The sequence below is a fragment of the Pseudochaenichthys georgianus genome, chromosome 16 (assembly GCF_902827115.2).
Source record: "Pseudochaenichthys georgianus chromosome 16, fPseGeo1.2, whole genome shotgun sequence".
Lineage (NCBI taxonomy): Eukaryota > Metazoa > Chordata > Actinopteri > Perciformes > Channichthyidae > Pseudochaenichthys > Pseudochaenichthys georgianus.
The window spans coordinates 22229636-22250703 of record NC_047518.2 but is presented as its reverse complement, the minus strand read 5'-3'; the positions used below and the strand labels follow the sequence as shown (position 1 = coordinate 22250703).

Below are 21068 nucleotides of genomic sequence, written 5' to 3'. Positions count from 1 at the left end.
ATGTTAAAGCTGTTAGATAAATGTAGTGATGTAAAACTAAAATATTCAAGATAGTGTAGTGGAAAAGAGAATGTTTTAAAAAAAGTTACTAAAACAAAATCTCTTGTTTTGGACAGACAGTAATGATTCAAGAAATAGTAGATAAATAAATACACACACATCTGATTTGTTGTGGATGCAACACAACAAATGGTGCTCTTACCTGTGATGCCTCCTCCAAACATTATAACCAGACTATCATTCAAACTATAAGTAACAGTTCTGTACTTGACTTTAGACAAACAATTCAAAAGACAAAATCAACACAATTTATTGAAAGACCAATCTTTATTTTACAGTGCCTCTCCTTTTGTTTGTATTATTAAACCCTGTCAATCTAAAAAACTGAGCAACTCAACAGTTAACTTTATATTTCTTATTGTCCAAAGCATCTATTACACTATTTGTTCCCCTCTCATATTCACAGGATGGATGATTAGAGACTTTGGGGGAGACCTCAGCTTTATGAACGTCCTGTCTGTTGGTTTGGCCAGAGAGGGCTGAGGGTCTTTCCCTGCGAGGAGGACCAGGGGGGTATACTACGAAGCAGGATTTTCGCTTAGCCGGCTAAATTCAGGGAAAACTCTGGGTTTCCGGTCCTACGAAGCTGGTTCTCTTTTTAGCAGGCTAGATCTCCATGGTAACTTATGCTTAGCGGCTAACCTGGTCGGGACCAGGTTAGGTTGCAGGCTAAGAGCTCAACTCAGTGAAAGCACTGCCTGCTGACCAATCAGAGCTCAGTGTGCGGAGTTTAAAGCGATCAAGTCATATTACAGGAGAAAGGAAATACAGAAAAGCTGCCGTTGCAGGAAAGACGGCCGGCAAAAATCACCGACTGTGTGAACGTGAACATTAATAGAATATCACCTCCATCTTCAGAGCAATCTGACTATTATAACATTAGCGTTAAGAAAGCTTACTTAAATATCTGCCACAACATAAGTAACCGGATCAGAGTACATTAAGTACAGTCCGCGGCATATCACTTCATAATGTATCATATATCTCCTTATCTGAGTCAGCTGAGCCGTATCTGGCCGTGCAACACTCACAGTGTCACATACTGTATGCAGAAGTATTATTTTAAGCAACACATTAAGTTGAGGAAACACTCGAGACAAATGTAATTAAAGTCAGATCGTGTCTTAGACGGGCAGTGATATCATAAACCTGTTAATGTACGCATTCAAACACTTGTTCTGTTCCAGCTGTGTTCACCTTGCAGGTGCAGCTCTGTGGCTTTGATCCTGAATAAAGTGTTTAAGTCATGGATGTTTAAAGTTTAACTTCTTCATATGTCTAATATTATAGTTGACTTTTCATTCAGGAAGTATGACGCTGCGCTGTCAGTATGCTTCTCCATGTTTGTGATTGGTCGAATGCTCCAAATACCACCCCTTTCATGTGAACGCGCACCTAACTAGATAGGACACGGCTGGCTTGAGCGATTCACTTGATAACCAGCGTCGTAGGACCGTTTAGCGAGAGCGCGTATGTTTTGGATTAGGCCAACCGGCTAACTCAAACATATCCAGGTTAGGTTGAACCAGCTTCGTAGTACAGGCCCCCGGCCTGAGGGAGGAGGACCTGCACCAGCTGCACCGACAGAACTTAGCCCATGCTGGGCATAGCTGTTACCACCTGCACAGGCCTAGCCTGTCACTTTATTTGACAAAATGTGTTTACTTAATCAATTAACAGATTAACATTTAGTGTAACTTATGTATATTATTTCATTTTTATTTAAAAAAAATTGTGATGGTTCATGCTTGATAACTTTTAGTTCACATTTCAATAAATTGTATTTGCATTTGCACTCCTTTTGTCCGTTATTCTTACTGAAAATGTTAAGTTACACATTCACATCTGACTGAAGATTGGCACCATTTATTTGGGTATATCCAGTCTCTGATAGTGTTACGTTATTATGAGAGTGCTCCGTTTGATTCTGAAATTGTATATATTTATATAAATATATACATAGGCTATGTGTGTGTATATGTCCGCATCTGTAGCCTGTTATTGTCTCATTATACCGCACTGTGAATGAATCAAAGTAAATATATAAGTGGTCATGAACACATCTGTCCATCAGACAGAGGGCTGCTGTGCCTCCTGTCATCATTAATGGACGTCTCTTTAAGATGACCGCTCAGAGGAGAGGAGTTCACATTTCTCTAACCGCCTGCTGCTTCCCCTCCTCTCTCCTCGGTTCCCCTCCTTGGCTCCTCTTCTCGCATCTCCTGTGGGCGGGACTAAGTCTCGAGGAGGGCAATTAGTGAAATGAGAAAGGGCCTAAGTGTCTCTTAGTGAATGTCCTGTACTGCTCTTAAATCTCATCACATCAGCTATTCCTTTCCCTCTTAGATGTTCTTCTGGACCCTCAGAGAAAGAGAACATGGTGAAGCAGTCCTGTCTCTCAGGCGTGTCCTTTCCTAACAGAAATATCAAAAACATATTATTGCAGAGCAAGTGTGTTATTTAAGAAAGAGGTGTGTTTGTTTGTTCAGGGGCTATAAATATAATGATTTTTTTATTTAATGTGTTTTTTAAATCCAACAGTGTACTACAAAAATAATCAGATTATGAATAAACCGTTCTAAATTCATCAACATTGAAATAAATGTATTATTAAAATAATATTTAACTGTTATCAAAACTTAGTGCAACTGTAGAAGCTTGCTCTGTCCGGTTGTCTCACTGAAAGACAAAGGGTCGCAGTTCTCACTATGTTCAATAATATTTGCCTTAAATACATTGAAATGTGAAAGTTGAACAAAAAAGTGATGTTGCTTGGTAAAATGTAAATGTAACCTTTTGCTAAGAAAGTACACTCAACATCACTGATGTGTAGGTGATCTAGTATTCAGTCATGTTTAATGGCATGTATATCAGTGTATTAGAGTCATTACTTTATGCATTCTTTGTAAAGTATGAAAAAGGTGTACCTTGGAATCCGTGCTGAAGTTCTCTGCTGCTAGGAGTCCAGATCTGTCTCTCCTCCTCTGGTCCAGCCTGTCTGGATCACCTTAAGGACACTTTGAACAAACAGATGTAAAGTTACATGCGTGGGTTACAGACTTCTTTACATGCAAACTACTTTTTATCTTCTTTTAAAAACAGGTCATAATCTTATTGTTATACTTAAGAAATTGCTGGATATCACAGTCCTTATACTGTATCAGTTTGAGTATTATTGTGTAGGTCCTTTTTATTTTACTGTTACTTTGGATGAGTTTTTCATGAGTCAGTCAAATTAATTTGTTTTCATATGCCATATTCATATGCATCACACACGTAAGGGTAAGACACAAACCTATTGAACAAATGCAATGGATAAGCTTAATTTTCACTGAAGTCACACATAACGTCATATCTAATATTTAAACAAATAATTTCCTTGTCACTAAAGCATTGACTACGCTATTCATCATCCTTAAATGCAGGCATTAAGTTACATGTTCTGTTCTACAGCCACGATAAGGCTGTTTCTCAAGTGTGAGGATAATACAATTAAAAGAGGCATTGGTAGTAATAATAATATTAAACAACAATGTTTGTGTCGTTCGTCGGATAGGCGGTTAGCTGCAATAAATAACTCCAGTTCAACAAACCATATTACAATATCTAAGGGAGCGTTATTTCTGGACCATCTTGAAATGTGACGCTCATATTTTAAAGATACACACATTTCATTGTGAGGTTGATTTAATATACACTAAGCCTCTCTTCAACAATACGTTGACGTTAGCTAGTCTATTGTATGCTATAGTAGAGCATAGCGAATTTAAACGAACCTTAACAATGCATACAGTAACCTAACTATCTAACGTACAAGGATGACCTTATTTTAGCAACCTCGCACAGAAGCCTTTTGGTATACAGTAGCATCCCACTTAATGTTATACACTCTTGGATGCTACGCATAGCATCGTTAGCACAGATGGAGCTACGATTGCTCAAATGCTAACCCAACTCTAAACATTCATTAACGTTAGCTTAATAAAAACACCAGTAACATAACATAAGTACTTTATGTACTTTATGCAGGGTTGACTTACCGAAGAAACTGCATTCACGGTCGGTCTATTTTAACCGCAGATAAATCCTATATTTGCATGACGAATAGTCCACCAGGAGCCAACACAACAAACACGGCCGAGTTCAAGTAGGTAGTGTTCTCATGAGCTGAGCCGCTGTAGCATCACGGAGCCAATGGAGCTAACAGTGAGACAGAGGAGCCAGGAGAAGCAGTCCTGTTGTCATGAAGGGGGAATCTAACTATATACAGAATATGTTTTTGTGGATCCAGGCTAGAAACATGTTCATTTTCTGATGTTAAGTTGGACATTTTAACATAGGGTCTACGGGAATTGCTCCCATATGCATCCATCGTCTACAGTTTGCAGCATTGAGCTTCACAGCACTGTCATGAAGCTTAGCGCAAGTTCAATAAGGAAGACCTAACACGAGTCACTTACACGTCACTCGATGGCTCCCTTCCCCCCTCATTAAATATGAGGGCGTCACCCCTCAGCAGCCAATAGCTGCACATGCTAAATTCCTTAAATGCCTGCTCTTCCTCCCTGTCAGTTGTCATTTGCAGATGACCGCAAACAGTAGCAGTACTATACTCCTCCTCGTGAGAAAAAAAAAAGCACAAGAAAAACTAGCTCAAGATGTCCAACTCGGACAATTCAGATCACGAACCTGGTATGGAATTATTCGAGCCCGGTTCGGCTCCCCACAGCGGCCTATCACCAGAGGCAGACTTCCTCATCGCCCGGCTCCTGCAGCAGGGCATCCCCACAGCCCCAGGCCTCACTCTCTCGAAGCTCCGAGAGCTCTCGGATCAGGTCTCCAGCACAGTTCCCCAGTCCGGGGCAGCAGCTCCAGTCAGCTCCCCAGAGAGCAGGGCGAGGACGCGGCCGCAGCCGCGGAGGTAATAATAAAAAAGGGCAGGAAGTCGAGCCCTCCAGGATCCCGTCCACCTCCAAAATCCACCCCTTCCCAGGCTCGCCAGTCCGGGAGCGACTGGCCCGTCTCCTCCGTGATACTTCAAAAAACCTTAATAGTTATTGTACATATTATATATTTTATCTAGTTAAAATTTAAATGCAACATTTGTACTTCCTTGTTTATTTATTTTCTTAAAAATGTTCATTTTATATTTATTTTTACAATTCCATGTATATTTATGCTGGCTGCAATACAGTTTTACATTTTTTTTTTTTATTGTTTAATGGCATGCCTTTTTGATACAACATTTTTTTTGTATTTTTATACTGCCATCAATAAAGTACTTCTTTGACTTATCTTATCTCTTGTTGATAATGAATGGCACCCAACAGAAAAAAATCAGATTCACATAATCTTGATTTAGAGAAGATATAAACATACATGAATTTATAAAGCAATAACAAACACCATCAGTTAGGAAAAAGCCCCTTACTTTTAAGAGATTTAAAGCAAGAAATTGAGTTTGCTAGCTTGAGGTCCTCCTCTAAAACATTTTTACATGTTTATTTTGTAATAGTATTAAGAATACATGATAAATATATAATACATGTAGAAATTACTCAATTGTAATACCCTCGTTCTACTAGACTCAAACACATTCCTTATATATTTCAAAGACGAGAGAACAAGAAACCTATAACCCATTCAAGCAAGCTTTTAACATGTCTAGAAGAAAGATTGAGGTTATATTTTAATATATTATTTTATATTGTGGATACTTTAGCCTCCATCCATGTTTACAATTGTCCACACTATTTTACACTTGCATTTATGAATATAGTGTTGCCGTGTTTTACACTTTAGTATTTATGTTTATAGTTAGCTTTGATATTTGCTTAATTGATTAGAAACATTTTCTTTTCATGATCTGATATTTCCTCAAATGTTATTATGGGGCAGTACTTACTGGTGCTTGAATTTTAAATATTCAATTCAGATAATATTTGTTTAAAACATTTGACAAACACCCCGTTGCAGTGGAAATGTGCCAACACACCCCTCATGGAGAGTAGCGTGGCCGGCTCCCTGCAATCCCTGGCTAGCTCCATGATAGCTATCGATGCTCGCTTCCAGGCCCCGGAAGACTCCGTCAAAGGAGCTTCGACTTCCGTGGCACTCAGGTCAGGTACTAGTGTTAACGAAAATGTTTGCACTCACCCTTACACAGGATTGGGTTGTAACGGAATACATGTAACGGCGTTACGTAATCAGAAATACAAAAACAAATCAAGTATATTCAGCGGGCGTTACATTTGAAAAACGAGTAATCTGAGTCAGTTACTTTCGTAAACCTGAAGTGAATACTTATTGGAATTATTGGTTGGAAAGTTTCCTCACAAAATGTAATATTCATTAACGGCAGAACCGTGTGCACACTGCACAGCGCTGCAGCGTGTCTGTGAGGCCCCTCCCCCGCACGCAGATGAGAGAGAGAGAGAGTTCTCTTTCAAAATATATTGAAACGGAGATGGTTAGATAAAACGTGGAAGATAACGTTTATGTAGCATTTATTTATTGTCGAAATGATGACATTCATAACGGGATCAAATCAAAGTGAATGGCCTGCTGAATGCATAGGGCAAGTGACTGGAAAAAGTTATTACATCGTTTAAGATAATAAATAATAATGATAATTCATTCTATTTAGGGGCGCCTTTCAAAGCACCCAAGGACACCTTACAATGCATAACATATTCCAAGGAAAGGTTTTAAGACGGTACAAGAATGCAGTATGGGTGAGTTTTTATGTGTGGTGCAGATGAGAGAGCTGTCCAGAATGACACTAAGATGTTGTGTTGTGCTCTTGATAAGCCATTAAAACAGTAAAATACGTGTCTCCCGTTCACCAAAACATACCCATCTGTTATGGAAAAGAAAATATTCCAAAGAAAAAAGAAGAAGAAGGAAAGAAAAGAAGAGGAAAGAGAAGAAAGGAAGTATTCTAAAAGTAATCTGGTACCGGCGGGGACTGTTGTTAGCTTCTGATGCGCAGAAGAAAAATCTGGCCCACCCTATATTTTTACAGGCCCACCCTAAAGTACATTTCTGCCTACGCTACTGGTCCGCACAGCAGCGTGCGTTGACGTTGGCGGTCGGCGTGTCTGAAGCTTGGGGATTTTTTTTTTTTTTTTTGCGAGCAACGTGACCAACAACCAATCACATGAATCTCTTGCCCCCGACATACAAAGCAATAGCAATGTTAAAACGAAGTAAACTGAAAAAAAAAAAAAATCTCTCCTACAGGCGAAAACCTACCAGTTTCACCCACTGTCTCTGCCACCTCCCTCCATGCCTCGCTCTTCTGGTTTGTATCCCGGTAGATGAACAGAGACCGATCATTCAGCAACGGGTGATTCACTACCGCTATAATGAATTTTCTCTCCATTTTTTGGAATATGAGGTAATGACCTGCGTAGTCTCTCCCAGCATACACGCGGTTTGACTGGCTAGCGCTTGTACTGGCAGATTTGCATAAACGAGATTTCATTGGCTGACGCTTCTGCCGAGGCGCCTAAAAAAAATAATTGAACATTGCTCAACTGTTGAAGCGAGCAACGCCAGCAACGCTCCACGTCGCTTCCCAAAATACAGTTCTGCTAAAAGTGACGTCACCCTATTCAAAGTGAATGGGCAGGAGCGTTGGAAGCTTTAACGCACGCCACCGTGTGGACGGGCCGTCACAGTAGCACTGCGCCAGAAACCTTGTGGAGGGGGAAAGAAAAAAAAAATTGGAATATCACCCCTCCACTCCCATTATCATCCCTCAGCTAGCAGCTGCGCTATCTACTCACCCAGATTCCGTGTTTGTTGACTATCTCCTGTCAGGGCTCTCCCACGGCTTCAGGGTAGGGGTCCTCCCATCTGCCACAGTGACTTTCATAGCAAGAAACCGCTAAAGAACCCAACATAGTTTCCCAGCTCATCGACAAAGAACTTCTCAAAGGATATATAATCGGCCCTTTTAGCTCCTCCCCCTTCTCAGTGTTCCGTTCAAATTCCATCGGAATAAGCCACACGTAAATAAAAGGCTGATTTTCGATCTGTCCGCTCCCCGCTCCGGCCATTCGGCAGCGTCAATAGCATCATCCCTCCAGATCAGTTCTCCCTTCACCATGCCTCAGTGGATAATGCAATAAAGATGATCAAGTTCACAGGGCACGGAGCTCGGCTCTCCAAAGCGGACATTACCGATGCCTTCAAAATCATCCTCATTCATCCGTCTCAGTGGAATTCGTTCGGTATTAAGTGGGAGTCCAAACTCTATTTTCGCCGTTCGCAGAAGCAGCCCCTGCATCTTCAATTCCTTCTCGGAAGCGCTCTGCTGGATCCTGCTGAACATCGTCAGAATCCCCTCCGTCCTTCACCTACTGGACGACTCCTCCCCATAGTCCCGCCACAGGACAGCTCAGGGATCTCACTGGCCAAGCTTAAACACTGCTTCAGGAGTTAGGTGTCCCTCTCTCCAAAGAGAAAACGTTAGGTCCCGACACACGCTTAGAGTTCTTAGGCATCATCCTCGACTCCATAGACATGAAGGCGTCTCTCCCCTCCGACAAATTGCAGCGCATCCGGGACATCACCAAGTCATACTGCGAGCAACAAGTTATCACAAAACAACAGTTGCTCTCCCTTCTCGGACACCTCAACTTCGCCATGCACGTCATCCCCCAGGGGCGCTCGTTCATCTCCCGCCTCCTGGACGCAGCATCAGCGGTCGACAAACTCCATGACTGCGTTTTCTTAGACGAAGGCTGCCGCTCAGACCTACGTTTCTGGTCCCTCCTGCTCGCCCACTGGAACGGAGTTACTTTCTTTTACGATGACCTCGTGCGTTCCTCTGACTCAATGAGGTTCTTCACGGATGCCGCCCAATCCGTGGGTTTTGGGGGTTTCTTCCAGGGAGAGTGGTTCGCAGGGTCATGGCCCCTGTCAATTTCCACCTCAAGCAAGTTCTCATTAAATCCGGCCTATCACCTATATCATACCCGGGACATTCCTTCAGGATAGGTGCAGCCACCTCTGCTGCTAATCAAGGTCTCTCTACCTCATCCCTACAACAACTAGGACGGTGGTCCTCCTCCGCCTTCACAACCTACATTCGCCCGGACATCAGCGCCGTACTGGCTTCCCAAAGATCTCTCAGACCCTAACTATGGTATCTATGCATATAACTGGTGGTGGCTCATAAACACATTCACAAGTATACATGTCTCACTAAGGTACCTGATATTCAAACTGCATTCCTGTCCTAATTCCGCGGGCCCCGCCCACAGGGAATAATGTCTCGTCTCACGCTGCAACTACATGTAACGGGCTTCATCTCCGGCACACAGGTATTTCATTCCCAGGCCTTGCTCAAACGTATCAGTGTAAAATGTATTTCCTGCAGTCAGGCGTGGACTCGGGCCACCGTACACCCCCGTGTCAGTTACAAAAGAAAGAGTAAAGAAAAGATATATATATATATATATATATATATAGCCTGCGAAGTCAGGCGTGGCGGAAGGCCACCGTACACTTCGGTGTCGTAGCTTCGGGCTACCGTACACTTCGGTGTCGTGGACGTTGGGCCACCGTTACAAAACGAAACCGCTCGCTCCTCGGCGTAGTCAAGCCCTGCTGGCCAGGCATGCGACCCGCAGGTCGTTTTCAGGTAAGACCGGCACTGATTTCGGCAGTCAGAGTCTCAGCATGACCCGTAAGCTCCGGCAGTGATTCCGGCACTATGTCGCTCATATATGTGTTAATCTATTATCTTTCCTTCCCAGATCACCAGTCACCCCACAAGGTAAGCAACTCAGTTCATCTCAGTATTTCATTTCATCGGAGCGGTGCTTTCCCTCCTGAATGATTATCCTGCAAACCGGGGCCTAATCGCCAAACACCATTACATTCTCCTGTTGTATTATCATGGCAATCATTTTATTCATATGACGTGTAAACAATAAATATGTAATTCTTACATCACGTCTCTCCGGTTTGAAATGAAGCTTAGCGCAAGTTCAATAAGGAAGACCTAACACGAGTCACTTACACGTCACTCGATGGCTCCCTTCCCCCCTCATTAAATATGAGGGCGTCACCCTCAGCAGCCAATAGCTGCACATGCTAAATTCCTTAAATGCCTGCTCTTCCTCCCTGTCAGTTGTCATTTGCAGATGACCGCAACCCGCCTCCACCCCTCTCGCCTCCAGTCTCCTCCAGGACAAAGCTAAACCTTCCTTCTTCAGACCGGTCTCACCTACTCAGCACCACCACCAGTGTCTAGACCCCGGGGATTTCATCGAGCGGTGCTTTCCCTCCTGAATGATTATCCTGCAAACCGGGGCCTAATCGCCAAACACCATTACATTCTCCTGTTGTATTATCATGGCAATCATTTTATTCATATGACGTGTAAACAATAAATATGTAATTCTTACATCACGTCTCTCCGGTTTGAACTCCAGAAGTCGGGTTGATTGCATTCGGGCTCGATTGCTTATCCTGTCTGAGTAGCCCGGATGATGCTGCATCGCAATTTTTTACGTCGAATTTTATACACCGAATTTTTTTACATCGAATTTTAAACACCGAAATATTTGACGTCGAATTTTTTTCACTTGAATTTTGGGGATCTGAATTTCAACATTTTTATTTCACATAGGTAAATTCGGAGCAAAAAACATTCAGATACATGATTTTCAAAGTAATTATTTTCAATGCTATAAATTCGGTGTCTGATAAAATTCCAATACTTCTGTCTCTTGTTTGCTTCCATATGTGTGCCCCGATGGAAGGCTGACATGCAGGGAGGCCATCCAATCCGTAAACGGATTGGTTGTACTTTTTGGTTGAACGGCTTCTACAGATGACGTTTTTTTTATGGATTTTTTGTCAAAGCACTTAAGATATTCATTGCTATTGGGATGTTAAGAGCATTCCATGGAATATAACAAAAAGTGTATCTCGAGCCGGTTTCTGAAACTTACCTACCCCACCTTTAAACTTCAAGCTTTGCAATTGTTTTTGAAAGCAGGAAATTAATTTAAATTCCTTTTTTGCAGATTGAACCCTCATGTGGCAAAAGAACAATGAAATGTGTGCTTATTTAATTGATTGTAAACTGGGACAACGGGAACACGAAAAAAAATCTTAGCCTTTGCTCCACCAGGGGGCGTTCTTGTATGCCTCCCTTTAGCAGCCAAACCTTGTTTATGGTTCTACTTGGACAATGCATCACTCCCCATCCTCAGAGGCTTGAAAACACTGGTCCAATCAATTGAAGTACACTCAAAACCACAAATCACCCCCCTCAAACCGAAGGGCATGAATAAACGCCCTAACTATTGGATTGTGAGTTATATGGTCTTTTTGTTCTTCAAGTACAGTACAGGCTACCTCCTTGATTCATAACTTCCACATGGTGTCATATTTTCCTGGGGTGTGGTGGATTGTTGATGGAATAGCTCAAATAACCCGCGTGCATAATAGCAGAGAAGAGCACACACCCAACAGACAAGCAGTCATTTACAACACCTGTAAGATATTAACAGCCTGTCTTTTATATCCCTAACATTTAATTTAATTTTTTAAGTATGCAGGATCAAATTCGTTTTATATTTCATTATAGCAGACGTGGCTTGTTGTCGTACTAAACATGAAAGCATTTTACGGCTCTATACTGAACGTACGTCCGGCGGTGCCGTCAGAGTTACGCACGGAGGAAAGCAGTGCAGCTATTGGAAAATATGTTCGGGCTGATGACGTTTCCTCCCATCGCCTCCTACCATCCTGTCAGCCAGAGGTTACAGCAGCCGGGAAAACGCTCGCAAATATGTGATATTTCCTCAAACACTGCTGCCAGTTTAGTGTTTCAGGTATATTTTTTGTTCAGGTATCTACAAAACTTCACCGCTGGTAAAAACGTATTCTCCGCAGCAGCTTCAAGGTTTCTTGTGGAGGTTGTTGGACGGGACAGCGGGACCATCGACTGAGGTGCGTCCGAACAGACAAGTTGAACCTTTTCCTATTTTATATTTCTCAGAGGGCCCGTAAAATAGCGTTGACTTGGTATTTTGTTAAATATTATGTAATTGTTGTTGCCAGCACCGTGTTTCTCTCTACAAATCAAGCAATAGCTGGCTACATTACGGGGATACAGGGTGTTATCACGCGATGGAAGCAACGGTTATTTCAAATTTCAGCGACATTATTTCACAATTGTCATGTCATGTTGTATTATGGGCAGACTCATGTTCTAATTGTCCTCCACTCTTCTCCATTAGGTCTCCGGATCATTACTCTACCCCCATGCCCGCCGCGATGCTGCCCTGCCTGCGCTCCGTCCTGCGGCCCACCCTCTCTCTGAGAGCCGGGTCTGCGTTGGCCACAGCCGGACTCAGCAGCCACCAAACCCCCGCTATAGCGTCCTGTGCACGGAGCACCTCAGAGCCTGCTCTCTCCATGCTGGGGCAGCGGAGGCACCTGGGCACACACCCGCTGAGGGATAACGTGGACCCTCTCGACTCTCCCCGGGGAGCCAAGGAGTTTATTTACACTCTCCATCCCACCGAGAGGAGCTGTCTGCTCCGAGAGCTGCACAAGTTCGAGTCCATAGCCATCGCTCAAGGTAAGGGAGGTGCTACAGTACAGCATGCATATTAACAGTAGATGGTGTACAGCAGGGAGTGGGACGGTAATGGAAATGCAGTTCAGCTATACAAATTATCTTTAATATTATATACAACATAGCAGATCATGTTATATTCTTTATCAGAAAATGCTTAATGAATACATTTATAATTGATGATAATGTGTGTTGTGTCATACAGTTACTCATCCCCAACTGCAGGTCACAGTAAGATCTTATATTCACTACTGGATATAACATGCAATGACAAGCAGTTAACTCTGGGGTTTGATTTTTGGATTGGAATCACAATTGACACAAGCTACAGCATCAGGAACAGGCTGTCATAACATGAAGTAACTTGTAGCGTGGTTTAGAGTATAATGCTGCTAACATCACGTCTTCGATTTGTAATTTTCTTAGGTTTAATAGAAGTGTAAAACAGTTGTATGTTGCAATTGCAAGTCGGGTACAAGGATAGCATTTAATAGATTTTCTTTGTTGCATAAATCATGTCATACTTTCATGTAGCCAGTCCCTGTGACAGTATTCAGACCACCCTGATCTCCCCTGAGAGTAGAGAGGATCAATATAGTGTCACCATTACTCTCATTTACATATCTATTCCACAAGCGTCACCAAGCATGACAGTGGGGATCACTCATACGCTTAAATACAGGAGCAGGTTATTTCCAAAAGAAAGGCATTAGCTGAGTTTCATGACATAGGACATTGTGAGATTAAAGGAAGAGCAAGGAGGATGTCCATCTACGCAAAAAGAAAGGAGTATGTGCGGCGATCAATTCATGGATAGCAGACAATAAAAGAAGGTAAATTACATGAGTGGTGATGAAGAAGAGAACCGCATAACACAAGGTTCTCTCTGACAGTATGCTGATCTGAGCACAAATCTCTTTTAAATCTTTAGCCTTCATCATTTTTGTCTAATGGCTTTGTTTTGTACATAAGTACATTTTGGAAAAAAAATCAATGTTCCTTCCACTGTTTCAGCATTGCCCTAGAATTGTGGTTTATGTATGAAGCATTGTGGCTTTTTTCCTGCAGGGTGATGTGGTTCTGAGAAAAGGTTTAGTCCAATGTCTCATGATGGACAAATTATTCCGTCTTGTGGGATACCTGCAGGTCACTTCAAATATCTCTGGCCTTAGAGAAGTTGAAGTCAGACTAATCCCTTAAGTCTGTAAATTCCTCCACATCAACAATTTGAAGCTAATGCTCTTATTTGATGTGCACTCTCTCCGACACCAGGCTCCTTTAAGCCATAGCATCAGACTGCTGAATGTTGAGCGTACATGCATCAGTTGCTATGAATAGTGTTGTTTGTGCTATTTCTTCTCAGGGTACAGTATGTGAGGCTCTAAATATCAATTAGCAACAACATGTGCAAATTACAGCCCAGACTGACATTATGATCATAAGCAACCCTTTGACATTGGCGTGTAGTTAAGTACTAGTTAAGATTTTAGTTCTTCTGCATTTGTACTTTTTACATTGCCATAGTAGCTTTTTATGGAGGAAAAAGACAAAACAAATGTTGCATCACAATTAACTCTCAATGCAAAAGGGCTTCAAAACAAGTTTAACTAGGGAAGGTAAGCATATCAGTGGTTGTATTGATTATTTACAGGATCGACTGGGTCAAAGTAGTCCATCACTTCTCTCTTGAACCCAAGAATGCTTTAATTTTAGCCTTGATAATAATGGTGGTGTTTTTTAAGCGGTTATTACAGAGATGGTAGAGCAGATGATGGCAATGATTGTTATCTTGGCATTGTCAGTAATATTGCGAACAGGAAAAAGACTACAAGACCATGAGATGTTGTAATGATCATTGCCCTTCTGGACGATATTGTTTTCCTAATTTCAGATATTAAATCACCTTTTTTAGAAGGGGGAGAAAAAGAATACCGTAACTCTGTTTGTCTATCAGCTGATATGAAATACCTTCCTCATTCCCACTCTGTTTCCTGACTCTGGGGAATTGCCAGAGACAATTGGAGAAGCTGACCTATCATTACGAGGCGTTTCAATGAGATTCTCCATGCTCGGAGCTCCTAATAATACATCATTATTTTCCTGTCCGATGTGGATGATTGCATCCGGACCACATGCTCCGACACTGAGTGGTAAATCCTTGATGATCCTCATGGTGGTGGGTTTAATATCACACAAAGAGACACAAAGTATCACTCTGATTTTGGACCAATGTAACATGTTCAAGTTGCACCAAAGGCCATTCAAATCTTACCAGCAAAAATGTTACATCATATAAGTGTGGCATGAAAATAGAGGGATGTTATTACATCTTGAGCCAGATTTAGAGCCCCGACTGTTTCCTGTGAAATGCACCTGATGCCTATAATAAGTGTTTCTCTGTCAACGCCAACCAAATCAATTGAAATGTCTTGGGTTATCAAAACATAACATTTCTTAGGATTAAAACCACTAAAAATTATCAATCAATTAAGATCATAATAACATGACTGTAGGCAGAGGACAGGTTCTTTCCTCTTCTCTCACCTGCGGGGCAGTGCGGGCCCTGCCTCTGACATCCTCACCTTCGTGCTATTAATACCCTCAGGGATCGTCTTACCTGTGCTGTATCAGGGCTGCAGATTAGCTGAATCAGTGATGCTGATCTCACTCTCTCGCTGGTCTGCCAGGTGACTTTGACGTTTTTGACAGGCTTATCAACATCAGTCATCATTTACCCAGAGGCAAAGCCCTTACGGCCCGTCCACACAGCAGCTTTGAAAAAAGCTTGCCGGCGGGCGTGTCTGAAGCTCGACCAACAACCAATCACATAAATATCCCGCCCCTGACACACAAGCGGCGGTTTGATTGGCTAGAGCTTGTACTGACATATTATTTGATTGGCTGACGCTTCCACCGAAAGCTTCAGAAGCTTCAAAAGTTGAACATTGCTCAACTTTTGCAGCCTGAAACGCCAGGAAAGCTCCGCTCTGCTTCCCACAATGCAGTTGGAAGAAGCTTCCAACGCCGCTGTGTGGACGGGCCGTTGTATACCAGAGGGTTATATGAGCAGGTTTGCTGAATGGGGAGGAAGCTGGCTGTGTTCTTGTGGTTGAAGCTCACCAGCATATCTTTGTGTTGGGCTGCTTATACACTTCCTGTGATTCAGGTCTTCTGAATTTATTGCGGAGTAGTTCAATATTATCTGTCCTTTTTTGCTCTAGTTTTGGTCTCCACAAAATCCTGTGGGGAATAGCTGCTTCTTTAATTGCTAAATGCTCCACCCTGTTCACTGCCAGGTTCTAACTTTGTTTTTCTGCTGTTTGGTCCTGGGCAGGTAGCATACAGCCTATTTATTAAAGTTTGTACGCTTATTGCTGCAGCTAGAAAGTAGTTGTTCACTCAAAAATCTAATTAATGAGTTGAACTTTGCTAAAACAATCTGTAGACCTGAGAAGGAGAACTTCAGTGTCTTTAGAAACATTATTCTGCTAGTCCAAACAAACAACCCCTTTCACATCTCTTCCATTGGTTAAAGCATACTGTGGAGTAAAGGGAGTATTGGTGCATTAGGGAAGGCTTAGTTATTATGATCTGTTTTCAGAATTAACAACTTAACTCATCATTCTTTAGAAGTGGTGGTACACAGTCTGGGGTCAAATGTACTTTGTGTCTTTTGTTTTAATGACAAACAGCTATTTCTAGTTAGGTCTTCATTAATCTTTCTTCATGAAAAGTCGTTAAATTGTATCAGAGAAATGTGGAACATACAAAAGTACATTTAACTTGCTGGATGGGATCGAGGCTTCATTTAGGAGGGTCGAAATATTGGTAGAGATTTCTCGTTCTCCCCAGGATTTGAAGAAAGTATTAGAATTAGAAGACAGAGGTGAAGTAGGGTGAAGGAAGAGGTATTGAGAGGAGAAAAGTAAACAGAACAGAAAAGATTGAGGAGAGAGGTTATGAATACCAAGATGGGTGCAAAGTGACAACATCATATTTAATGAGAAAAGGAAAAAGCTTTTTATTATCCTTGGACAATTTGCTTTTTTGACTCAAGCCAGAAATAACAAAAAATGATCTCATGATACCTCTCTATGTTCATATCTGAACATTGGGAGGTGTTTCAAAGATAATTAATTAAATCACGTCTCAAGACAGTTCATAATAATAATAATAATAAGACTAACTAGGAATGTCCCGATCACCTTTTTTTGCTCCCGATCCGATTCCGATCATTTGATTTTGACAATCTGCCGATACCGGTTTTTCCAGATCCGATCTTCATGCAATGCATTAAGAGAAAAAAAAAAGGTAACAGATAACGGCTGGTCATCCAACGCGATGAATTCAGCTATCTTGGCTGTTATTGTGTTGGCCTTTTCACTGTTCTGGGGCAGTTTCTCTTTCCTTTTAAAAGTCTCTGAAAGTGTCGGTTGTTTCAGTGCCGTTAGCCGAGTGGCCGCTGTGTACTCGCCGTGTTGTTGTTGGTGTTTGTTTCTCAGGTAGCGTATTAGATTGGTTGTGTTGAACGTAGCTCTGTTCTTTCCACCACGCGGAACCTCTGCCTTGCAAACATTGCATCTGGCTGTTACGGCCCCTACACACGGCGGCGTACGTTGCCGCTTCAACGCTTCTGCCCATTCACTTTGAATGGGGTGACGTCACGATTCGCCGAAATGCATTGTGGGAGCAAAGCGTAGCTTCTCTCGAGGTGCTCGCTGCAAAAGTAGAGCAATGTTCTACTTTTGCCGCCTCGACGGAGGCGTCAGCCAATCAAATCCCTCGTATGTAAATCTGACAGTACAAGCAGTAGCCAATCAAACCGGGTGTATGTTGGGAGAGCCAGACCGCAGTTATTTCCCATATGTCAACAAAAGGAGGAGAAAATGATCGTGGCGGTAGGGAACATACAGGGATACAAACCGGAGGAGCCAGGCATGGGGGGAGGTGGCAGAGACAGTGGGGGAAACTGGTAGGTTTTCGCCTGTTTGGGGAGTTTATATCCAGTGTATTTCGTTTGAATGGACAGCTAGCAAGCATAGACAGTATATTTAGCCAGCATGGATGTAGCATGAATGCTTTGCTTTGTAAGTCCGGGGCGGGACATTCATGTGGTTGGTTGTTGGTCGGGTTACTCGCGTTCATTCCCCAAGCTCAAGACACGCCCACCGCCAAGCGGCAACGCACGCCGCCGTGTGTAGGGGCCGTTACACTGCCTTCGCTTTCAATTTTATAATATTTCCAAACTCCTGACATTTTCTCTGTCCCGACTCCCGAGTCACCAGCTGAACGTAGCCTCTCGTTAGCTTACTGCTACTATTAGACACTGCGCCCACTCTGTTGCCAGATTTCAGAGAAATAAGGAACCAGGGGGGTATACTACGAAGCAGGATTTTCGCTTAGCCGGCTAAATTCAGGGAAAACTCCGGCTTTCCGGTCCTACGAAGCTGGTTCTCTTTTTAGCAGGCTTGATCTCCATGGTAACTTATGCTTAGCGGCTAACCTGGTCGGGACCAGGTTAGGTTGCAGGCTAAGAGCTCAACTCAGTGAAAGCACCGCCTGCTGACCAATCAGAGCTCAGTGTGCGGAGTTTAAAGCGATCAAGTCATATTACAGGAGAAAGGAAATACAGAAAAACTGCCATTGCAGAAAAGATGGCCGGCAAAAATCACCGACTGTGTGAACGTGAACATTAATAGAATATCACCTCCCATCTTCAGAGCAATCTGACTATTATAACATTAGCGTTAAGAAAGCTTACTTAAATATCTGCCACAACATTGAGTACACTGAGTGCAGACGTCGATGTGTCCCATTATCATTCATATCACATCATAATGTATCATATATCTCCTTATCTGAGTCAGCTGAGCCGTATCTGGCTGTGCAACACTCACAGTGTCACATACTGTATGCAGAAGTATTATTTTAAGCAACACATTAAGTTGAGGAAACACTCGAGACAAATGTAATTGAAGTCAGATCGTGTTTTAGACGGGGCAGTGATATCATAAACCTGTTAATGTACGCATTCAAACACTTTTTCTTTTGCCAGCTGTATTCACCTTGCAGGTGCAGCTCTGTGGCTTTGATCCTGGATAAAGTGTTTAAGTCATGGATGTTTAAAGTTTAACTTCTTCATATTTGACTAGTATTAAAGTTCACTTTTCATTCAGGAAGTATGACGCTGCGCTGTCAGTATGCTTCTCCATGTTTGTGATTGGTCGAATGCTCCAAATACCACCCCTTTCATGTGAACGCGCACCTAACTAGATAGGACACGGCTGGCTTGAGCGATCCACTTGATAACCAGCGTCGTAGTACAGTTTAGCGAGAGCGCGTAGGTTTTGGATTAGGCCAACCGGCTAACTCAAACATATCCAGGTTAGGTTGAACCAGCTTCAGTAGTATAGGCCCCTGGTTAGGTTGCAGGCTAAGAGCTCAACTCAGTATACAGAAAAACTGCCGTCGCAGGAAAGACAGCCGGCAAAAATCACCGACTGTGTGAACGTGAACATTAATAGAATATCACCTCCCATCTTCAGAGCAATCTGACTATTATAACATTAGCGTTAAGAAAGCTTACTTACATATCTGCCACAACATAAGTAACCGGATCAGAGTACATTAAGTACAGTCCGCGGCATATCACTTCATAATGTATCATATATTTTCTTATCTGAGTCAGCTGAGCCGTATCTGGCCGTGCAACACTCACAGTGTCACATACTGTATGCAGAAGTATTATTTTAAGCAACACATTAAGTTGACGAAACACTCGAGACAAATGTAATTGAAGTCAGATCCACTCGTGTTTTAGACGGGGCAGTGATATCATAAACCTGTTAATGTATGCATTCAAACACTTGTTCTGTTACCAGCTGTATTCACCTTGCAGGTGGCAGGTACAGCTATGTGGCTTTTATCCTGGATAAAGTGTTTAAGTCATGGATGTTTAAAGTGTAACTTCTTCATATGTCTAATATTATAGTTGACTTTTCATTCAGGAAGTATGACGCTGCGCTGTCAGTGCGCTTCTCCATGTTTGTGATTGGTCGAATGCTCCAAATACCACCCCTTTCATGTGAACGTGCACCTAACTAGATAGGACACGGCTGGCTTGAGCGATCCACTTGATAACCAGCGTCGTAGTACAGTTTAGCGAGAGCGCGTAGGTTTTGGATTAGGCCAACCGGCTAACTCAAACATATCCAGGTTAGGTTGAACCAGCTTCGTAGTACAGGCCCCAGGTCTATGAAAACAAGCCCAAAGAAAGCAACACATACATGATGTTGTGTAATTTTAAACCAAAACTAAGTCCTCAGGATGACTTTGAGACGTGAACATGGTCATTTTTGTTTTGTAACATTAAATAATAATATGATCCCCGATTTTTTGAAAATCACGTGATCGGCTCCGATCCCTGATCACGTGATCGGATCGGGACATCTCTAAGACTAACCCCTTAGAGCAGAGTAAAGTGTGGATCTTGATGATTCATCGTCATGAACAAGGTCTCAGTAATTACATTGTCAGAGACCATTTAGTGATACTACTACACAGCTCCTGGCACTGAAAATAAATATTGGGCTGCGGAAAAAAGATAAATGTTTGTAATAACTAACTAACTAATTTTGGCACTGAAATATGCATACCACAATAAAAAAGGTATGACTAATGAAGTTACGAGAGATTAAATAATGCTCTTGTTGTTGTTTGAATCTCAATTCCAAAGTAAAATATTAATAGAGATAGTGCAAATAAAAGAGCTTTAATTAAACTATATAATAAGTATTTTGTCTTAAATTAACTTATTCTCCTAATTCACACATCACCAAAATATATGAATTTACTTAACATTAAATAGTTTTGCAATTAATACTAACATGGTTATTTCCAACCCATGTTTTGCAATTAAGCATGGTAACAATGTAAAATGGGACTGTGATTATATTATGATTAGCTATTAGTTGGAAGGATATGATTTACTGAAAGACAAATGCTGCATCACGTAATCTGACAACCATGTTAGATTTGAATCAGTTGATTCCGTACTATCTTAACATTTTGATCTATTCCCTTTTTTATTGGAGAAATATCACAATTTATTGATCACAGGAAACAGGAGTCATCCTCACATTCTAATAGAATTGTCAAAAGTGTAGAGAATTGAAGCAATGACTTATAGGAGCAGGAGAGGAGAGCAGCAGCAGCAGATAAAGGAAGCAGCCGGAGTTCCTTGTGTTCCATCTGGCCCTCTGTGATCCTCAGATACCGAGTGACTCAGTGACATCCAGCACACTTCCACGCTTTCCCACAGACCTGCTGGTGAAGAAGAAAACATGAGGGGAATTGAGATGGAAGCTATTTCCCTTCATGGCCCAGAGGACGGAGACGTAAT

At 42.1% G+C, this 21068-nt stretch overlaps 1 protein-coding gene across 2 annotated transcripts in view; it reads left to right on the top strand.

Annotated features, from left to right (window-relative positions):
• Positions 1-11759: 11759 nt before the first annotated feature.
• LOC117460311 (transmembrane protein 65-like) overlaps positions 11760-21068 on the top strand; it is an 81690-nt gene continuing 72381 nt past the window's right edge. The window contains exons 1-2 of one of the 2 annotated variants that reach the window (XM_071206145.1): positions 11760-12036; positions 12327-12672. In XM_071206145.1, the coding sequence (XP_071062246.1) occupies positions 12352-12672 (321 nt within the window). In that variant the 5' untranslated portion in view covers positions 11760-12036; positions 12327-12351. Of the gene's footprint in view, positions 12037-12159; positions 12229-12326; positions 12673-21068 lie in introns of those variants that run through there. The other variant, XM_071206146.1, reaches the window with a different exon arrangement.